Here is an 8,755-nt window from a genome sequence, read left to right as displayed (position 1 = left end):
GGACTGGAACTCCTAGACTAGCCCCCAGACCCTGCTTGGTGATAACCTGTTCCTTCCAAACCATCCAAGGCTGCCTCCCACTTTTCTCCTGGTTTCTGTCAACCCACACACGGAGAGTGAAGCTTTTGGCCAAAGGAATGGCTGCCAGGGAAGACATAGGTTCCCACTGCCAGCCCTGGATCAAGAGCCCATCAGCATCGAAAGGACACGCAAACCAGTGCTGGGCCCAGTGACCGTGGAGAATGAGAAGTATCACTTTCCTCACCTGGGAGCGGGGAGCCCCAACAGCCGGCGGATTTGTTGTGCAGACTAGTGCCAAGACACACGGAGGGCCTAACCCAGGGGCTGGCCTGCAATTACTGGTGGTTCTAATCACTGTAATTTTCACACGGAACAGCCTCTCCTTTAAAGAGCCAGCCAAGGACACTTCACTGGAGAAACTGGAAAAGCTGTTCCTCACAAGGAAGATCCACATTCATGGGCAGGACCAAGGGGAGGAGGAGCGCCTGCCCGCCGGGTCACACAGTTTCCACCCCCTTTGTCATGCGCCTCTTCCACAGTGGGAGGCGTTAGTTTTTTTGTGATATATATATATATATTAATTTCAAAGAGGAAGAGAGAGGGAGATAGAAACATCAATGATGAGAGAGAATCATGGATCGGCTGCCTCCGGCATGCCCCACGCTGGGGATCAAGCCCACAACCCGGGCATGTGCCCTGACCGGGAATTGAACCGTGACCTCCTAGTTCATGGGTCGAAGCTCAACCACTGAGCCACACCCGCCGGCGGCACTGCTTTGATTATGTGAAAAGGGCCTCTTCATGTTCTTTCTCCCACTGAACTTGGCACAAGTAACTGGACTTGACCAACGTGCCAGGCTGCCTGGGCATGGGGGCTGACCGCAGGGCACCGTCTACTCACCAGAAGGGGAAAATGATGAGGCGGCTGATGAAAAATATGGCGGAAAAGATGAAGAACAGGGTATTGCAAGTTTGCTTCCATCCAGCGTAAGAAAACATCTTTGCAGACTGCAAACGAAGAAAAAAAATGGTGTTCAGATAAAATGATATTAGTACACATTTCTAAAATTAGACATTTATGAATGATATAGTGTCTGGGATTTGCTTCCAAACAATCGGGGGGGAAAGGTGGAGTGTGAGTGGGGAAACAGATGAAACAAGATTTGTGATACTGATAACTTATGTGTGGGGGTTTTTTTGTTAATCCTCACCCGAGGATATTTTTCCCATTGATTTTTTTTTTAGAGAGGGTGGAAGGGGGGGGGGGGGGAGAGAGAGAATCATCGATGTGAGCGAGACACACTGATTGGTTGCTTCCCACACATGCCCAACCAGGGCTGGGGATCGAGCCTACAACCGAGGTACGTGCCCTGACTGGAACTGAACCTGCGACCTTGCAGTCTGTTAGCCACAGAGCCAAACCAGCTATGGCTATTTTGCTGTGTTTTTTACCGAAGGTCCTCAGAACATCTAACAGCAATGAGCTCAACTTTACAACATACCTCAGGGGCAGGTAGGGCTTCTGTTACAGCTAAGGGTGGAAAGCCTGGTTGCCTACGGAGTTGTCTGGTGTCACTGACAGGATGGGGGGAGGTCTGGCAGGGACGACCTTGGGCTTATGTTCACCTCCAATGTCTAAGTCCCTTTAAATAACACAATGAAGCTGTTTTCCTAGTGGACACACAGCAAAGCGCGCTGAACTGGAAGGTTTAGAAGCAACAGCGTAGCGTAAAGTCCTTAGGTCGCGGCCAATGTGGTCACACTCAGGCAGGTTACTGAGACAGGATCAGAGAGCGGGGTGATTACAGCCGCGACGGCCACGTTCAGGGGGCAGCACGTGGAAAAGAAACCCAGGCACAAGCCTTTGGCTAAGCCGACTGCTGCCCTGAAGGGAATGTAATCATCTTGACCTTCAGACTGGGATTTACATGGCTAATAATGATTACATACAAGAAACAAAGTGTTCTACACAGCTCATATTTTAATAGTAGACAGTTGCTTTGAAATGGCTTCTGGTTACGTCTGGAACAGGGTTTGGCGAATTACAGTCTGGTCTACAGGCTAACGCTGGTCAGCTCTTGAGTTAAGCATGGTTTTCACATTTTTAAAGGAGAACAAGAACAGAAAAACAAAAAGGAAAAAATAAGAATATGTGACGAGGTTCTATGTGGTGCACAACGCTAGGTTTACTATCTGGCTCTTTACCAAAAGGTTTGCTGAACCCAGGTCTAGAAGGACAAGATCCTACAACAGCCTGGCCGGTGTGGCTCAATGGTTGAGCATCAACCAATGAACCGGGAGGTCACCATTCGATTACTAGTCAGGGCACACGCCCGGGTCGTGGGCTCGATCCCCAGTAGGGGTTGTGCAGGAGGCAGCCGATCCATGATTCTCTCTCATTATTCATGTTTCTCTCTTCTCTCTCCTTCTCCCTGTCCCTTCCGCTCTCAAATCAACAAAAATATATTTAAAAAATAAAAATAAAAGTTTTGTTTCTTTGAGCTTGAAGATCTGGGGACCCAGAGTCATCTGTGGACTGTGGCTGTTTTCAGGACACACCGCCCTGCTGGAGCTCACACACGCTTCTTCCTGTGAGGGGCCCGGAGCCCAGGACGCCCTGTTGTTACCAGTGTGTTAATGGCGAGCGTTTACCTCCAGCCAAATGTCGGCCACGTCGTGCACAATCATCACCAGGGTCCCGCTGCGGATGTAGTTAGCGCACCAGGAGAAGCTCATCAGGCTGAGGGCAGCCAGGTGGTGGATGACATGAGCAAAAAAATCCTACAGGAGGGAAGTGGAAACCATTAAGAAAGTGCAATTAGTTCTCAACACTGGAAGAAATAATAATGATGATGATGATGATGGTGATTTAAAAACTAATAACATCTGCATGTTTTAAAATTTGTAAAATACTTTAATTCTAAACATAATCCTTGTGAGGGAGATAGGACAAGAATTATCCTCACTGATAAAGTCATTTACTTTGAGAGATCACCTGTCATCTGTCATCTAAGTCCTGACATCTGCTGTTTCTCCCACAGCCCCACCCTGGGCATATGTACACACACACACACACACACACAACCGTATTCTTGTGTACATTTACACGTATTGTTTATTCCACGTCTAATTCCAAAAAGGAAAACAGACATATAACAAATACTACACAACAAATGAAATAAGAGGAGTTGCATATGAAAGAGATGACAAATAAGAGTGGAATAATCTACACTAGCAAACCCAGGCCAAGAAAGGTACCACAATTGAGCATAAAAACACAAAGGTTTTCTACAGCGAAGATGTACTAATGGCCACTAAGTCCACGAAAATGTGCTCAACCTCATTAACCATCAGGACAATGCAAATCAAGGCCCCAGGAGATCCTACGTCACACCCACCAGGACAGCTGTAACAGAAAAGACCAACAATAGGTGTTGACAAGAATGTGGAGAGATTGCAATCCTTGCAAATCGCTCTCAGTGGTGGCTGCTTTGTTGAGTAGCCGGGCAGTTCCCTAAAAGGTAACCATAGAATTACCGTAGAGCTCAGCAATTCCACTCTGAGGTATGTACCCGAGAGAAATAAGAACATATGTCCATGCAAAATTTTGTATCTGAATGTTCATGGCAGCTTTGTTCATAAAAGCCAAAAAGGTGGAAACAACCCAAATACCCATCAACTGATAAGTGGATGAACAAAATGCAGCATATCCATACAAGGGCTATTAAAAAAAAAAAAGAAATGAAATACGCGTGCTACAACATGAATAAACTTTGCAAAGACTACGCTTTAAAGTAAAGAAGTCAGATAGGAAAAGAACACCTATTGTGTGACTCCGTTTATATGAAATGTCCAGAAGAGACAAATCCATAGAGACAAGAAGCAGGCGAGTGACTGCCCGGGGCCATGGGAGTTAAAAGAAATGGGAACTGACCGCTGGAGTCATTTATTCTGAGGTGATGAAAACGTTCTCAAATTTGCCTGTGGTGACGACGGCCGAACTCTGTGACTAGACTCAAAACCACTGAATTATGCGCTTTAGACGGGTGAATTGTATGGTATGTGAATATTGCAAAAATGTGCTTTTTAAAAAAAACTTAAAAGATTTAAGTTTCCTTGTGGCCAAAGTAAGGGACTAAACACGACGATAATAATAGCCTAATTTATTGAGCACTTACTGTATACCAGGAAGTGCTTCATGTGGTGTAACTTGCTTAATCCCCACAGAACCAGAGCAGATAGGAACTCTTTTCCGCTCCATGCTATAGACAAGGAGATCAGGGCTGGGGGGTTTAACCATCTAGCTCAAGAAGTTAGTGAGGGTCAAGCGAGGATTCAAACCCCAGCAATCTGACCCCACAGTCTGTGATTTACCCAACTCCTAACCGTTTTATGTCTCTGAAGACATGTGTTTACAAACATATGACATCTCTACACTTAATTTTTTAAAAAGTACTCAATGCACCTTGTACATGATAAAAAAAAAATCAACGACTAAAAAAATAAAAGGTTTCATTGCCTCAAGAAATGAAAAAAAGACAGAATCATTATAGGATCAACTTACCTGAGTGTGTGTGTGTGTGTGTGTGTGTGTGTATACATAAATACATAAATGATATTTTTCAATTCTATTTCTTGAGAAAATGACTTGATTAGCTTCAGTGTTAACGTTTATATAATGTTCCACTACAAATACTTACCTAGGCACCAAAGTATGAATAAAATTTGCACTATTCTATGTGCTATAAAAAGCAAAAAAACAAAAAACAAAACACAACTATGAACTAGAACTTAACACATATAAAATAGAATTTAAAGATTAAGATTTGGGGCTGGGGATAAAAACTTTGGAAAAATAATGAATAAAGTAACTTTGTGAGACACTTACCTTCCTCTTCACATCAGAGCCCAGGCTGAGTAAGAGCGAACAATAAAAGCTCATCTCCAGGATGTAGTACCAGTACTGGGATGGCAGCAAGGGCTGAGAAAAATGAGAGTATTCACTTTAATGCCCTGTAACTCATTGTAAGGCTAAAACTACTGCTTATACCTATTGCTATAACATTCCCCAGGAACCCGAATCTGCATTCATTCTAATAATTCAAGGATGTATATGGTAATCTTTAGGATAATTACTAAAATAATAAAGTGTGCATAACTGAAAAGCTATATAAGGGAAGAAGTGGAATAATCATTTTTTAAAACTTGATTGTCCCATAAAAATGTAGGAAGAGAAAACAAAAAAAGAGGGAAAGGCATAAGGTAGTATAAATAGAAGATAAAATAGCAAGATGGTAAGTTTAAACTCAAAACACATAATGACTGTATACACCCTAATAGAATGAGACACATGATGGGTAAGTTAGGATGTTTCTCCTTCTCCAATAGAGAAGGAGAAAAAGGCCTGCAGAGACGTGGACAGAGCAGGACAGGGGCGCAGGCCTAACGTAGGGGGACAGTATCGGGGGTCTGAGGGCTGAAGCAGTGGGGGACTGCATCAGAGGTCCTTACCTGTCTGGGATAGCCATTCCACACCTCCCCGAGGTCATATACCCAAGGTTTCTGCGGGGGGAAAAGTTTGTCAGAATCAAAGGCTGGCTTCAGCAGAAAACACAAGCTCCTCCTGATGTCACTGACAGGGGCAGGCAGCGCAGAAAGATGCACTTTTGCATCCCGCTGCACGTCCCTCGGGAGGTATCCACACACGTGGCTACACAACACCCCGGACGAGTGAATGTGGGACCAAAACCAGGCCTGTCTCAGAGCATTCCCAACGATGCCTCTTCTAACAAAGTGATTTCCGAGCCAAACCCATGACTGCTTCTGTAGCAATCAGATAGGCTGGAGCAATAAAGTATCTTAAGAGAAATGGAGAGCATCCTGAGAGCAGTCTCTAAAAGCTGCCTGTCTTTCACTTTCTACAAACAATGGACTATTCCGTTTACAATCACTTAGTCATTGTTTACATAATGGTAGGGACAGATTTGGTTTTGATGGACCAGTAGGGGAAGTCTTCATGGGACAAGTGGCATTTGCTCTGAGGCTGGTTGGAGCTGGACAGGCAGAGAGATGGGAAGGGCAGGACGTTCCTGGCAGAGGGGAAAATGTGCTAAAATCCCTAAGTGGGGATGTGCCAGGCATGTTCTGTGATTGTCAGGGTCCAGTTTAGTGGGTGCATGAGTTGCCCAAGTGGAAACTGGCAGAGATTGGGTTAAAGATGAACTTGGCAGATGCTCAGTTTGAGGAAGGCCCTGGAAGACAGCCTAGGAATGGCCACTCCCCAGGCCTCAGAGGGGTGAAAGGGCTATGAGCTGCTAGCTCATGAAAAGCTCTGGACCAGGGGTGGGCAAACTTTTTGACTCGAGGGCCACAGTGGGTTCTTAACCTGGACCAGAGGGCCGGAACAAAAGCATGGATGGAGTGTTTGTGTGAACTAATATAAATTCAAAGTAAACATCATTACATAAAAGGGTACGGTCTTTTTTCTTTTTTTTAAGTTTTATTCATTTCAAACGGGCCGGATCTGGCCCGCGGGCCGTAGTTTGCCCACGGCTGCACTAGATCCTAAGGAAATCAAGGGCAGGGATTTTAAAAATTAAAGACAAGTTCCAACCAAAAATATAAAAAAGACAACTTACATCATAAAGAAACGCGATCCCAGCCACAGTAATCACTAAGTAAAATGCAAATCGCCAGCTGCCAATAGAAAGGAGAGTCTGGTAAGGGAGGTGGGTGTTGGAGGGGGGACACAGCTGGTGCAGCAGAAAGCACGAGTGTTCTGGAGTCAGACCCATCTATGTTATCGTGAGACTCTGCCACTTAGACGGCCGCAACTTTAGGTCAGTTTTAAGCGCAGGGAGCCTACCTCTTCACTTGTAAAATGAAAACAAAACTTGCCTCAAAAGGTAAAAGGAATTGAAAATAATTTATGAAAAATACAGATCATAGTGGCTAGTAGGAAGTAAGCACCAATAAGAGGCAGTTGTTTTGTTATTATTATTATTATTTGCTTAGCCTACTTCCTGACACACAATAAATGATGGTTTGATGTAAGTATTATCAAATCATTTCTTTTATCTCCATTTAATTCCCAGTAACAAGGTTTCTATGTGGCCCGACCTTTTAGTATTGCCTTGGAAAGGCATATTTTGACAGATTACCTTTTTGTCATGATGGAGAAAGATCTATAAATTAAGAGACTTAAAATTCACAACCCAACTGTGACGCATGGGTCTTATTTAGATCCTGATTTGAATAAACTAAACTGTCAAGGAGATTTGAGACAGGTAAGGAAAAAATGAACACACTGAATATTTGCTATTATGAAATAAATTGTTTAAGGTATGATACTGGTATTGCAATTATGTTTAAAGTTACTGTGGTATGTATCTTTTAGAGATATGTATTAAAATACTTACTAATGAAATTATACAACCTCTGATATTTACTTCAGAATGATCTTCAGCCATAATTGAATGAAAGCAGTCACAAGGTAGAAACTTTTAGGTATAAGATCAGTAAGCACTAGTGATATGATATATAGTGATATATAGTCACTATAATATGGTGACTATATTTAACACTACTGTATGGTATATTTGGGAGTTTCGGAGAGTAGATCCTAAAAGTTCTCCTCACAAAGAAAATACTTTCTTTTTCCTTTTTCTCTCCATGAAATGAAGGATATAAACTAAACCCGCAGCAGTCATTTCACCATATATGTAAGCCAAGTCATTATACTGTATGCGTAACTGTAAACAGTGCTGTATGTCACTATATCTCAGTAAAAGTGAAAAAAATCAACCCACAAAAATATCTGTGATGGGAGGAGTGGGTGGAGCAGAGGTGACACAGGATGGCCCAGTTGAGAGCTATTAGGGTTGGTGATGGAGACATGGCATAGCCTATTCATTATGCCAGTCTTTCTACAATTTGTATGTTGATAGTGTTGCAGAGTAAATTCTTTTAATTACGGCTATTTTAGCTAATGACTGCTGAAGCAACAACGGAATATTAAAAATGACATTTGTTCCTTCCATTTGTATAATGCCTCACAGAGCTTTCATCAACCCGCCCACACATATTAAGAAAGAGGAATATGGGTATATTCCCGCTGTGGAGCTGAGACACTGGGGTTTTCCCAGGTCACACAGCCAAGCACTAAACGGCTGGAGTACGGGTCTGGAGAACATGGTCACATAAGCTGAACAACAGCTTGTCTTCCAGGACTGTTTCGATAGAGAAAAAAGTAGGGTTCACCCGGCCAGCGCGGTTCAATGGTTGAGCATTGAACTAGGAACCAGGAGGTTGCGGTTCGATTCTCGGTCAGGGCACATGCCTGGGTTGCGGGCTTGATCCCTAGTAGGGGACGTGCAGGAGGCAGCTGATCAGTGATTCTCTCTCATCATTGATGTTTCTCTCTCTCTCTCTCTCTCTCCCTCTCCCTTCCTCTTTGAAATCAATACAAATATATATATTTTTAAATTGTAGCACTTCAAAAGCTGGGGCTGTCCTTCTTACCAAGCCTCCTGGAATTTCTTCATCCTGCAAGGCCTGTCCTGATTCCGCCGACTCCGAAACCATCTTTCAACCTGGCGCTCCGTCAGGTTGCACTTCTTTGCCAGGCCATAAACATCATCCTGAAAGGGATGAAACGAGTGAGTGAGTGATGAAGAGCAGAGTCAGACTGGCAGGCAGTCAAAAAACAGTGTGATTGGATTACGAGAGCTGGTGC

The 8,755-nt window shown here is 43.7% G+C and overlaps 1 protein-coding gene across 3 annotated transcripts in view; it reads right to left on the bottom strand.

Annotated features, from left to right (window-relative positions):
* Positions 1 to 8,755, bottom strand: part of CERS3 (ceramide synthase 3) — a 55,721-nt gene that overhangs the window by 14,739 nt on the left and 32,227 nt on the right. For all 3 annotated transcript variants that reach the window (XM_006771742.2, XM_015569124.1, XM_015569125.1), the window contains 6 exons: positions 8,542 to 8,660; positions 6,660 to 6,717; positions 5,533 to 5,583; positions 4,910 to 5,002; positions 2,674 to 2,802; positions 923 to 1,029 (listed from right to left, as the gene is read on the bottom strand). In XM_006771742.2, the coding sequence (XP_006771805.1) occupies positions 923 to 1,029; positions 2,674 to 2,802; positions 4,910 to 5,002; positions 5,533 to 5,583; positions 6,660 to 6,717; positions 8,542 to 8,660 (557 nt within the window). The remainder of the gene's footprint in view (positions 1 to 922; positions 1,030 to 2,673; positions 2,803 to 4,909; positions 5,003 to 5,532; positions 5,584 to 6,659; positions 6,718 to 8,541; positions 8,661 to 8,755) is intronic.

The sequence above is a fragment of the Myotis davidii genome, unplaced genomic scaffold (genome assembly GCF_000327345.1).
Source record: "Myotis davidii unplaced genomic scaffold, ASM32734v1 scaffold164, whole genome shotgun sequence".
Classification (NCBI taxonomy): Eukaryota; Metazoa; Chordata; class Mammalia; order Chiroptera; family Vespertilionidae; genus Myotis; species Myotis davidii.
Note: the sequence above shows the minus strand (reverse complement) of the source record. Positions and strands in the feature narration are given on the sequence as shown.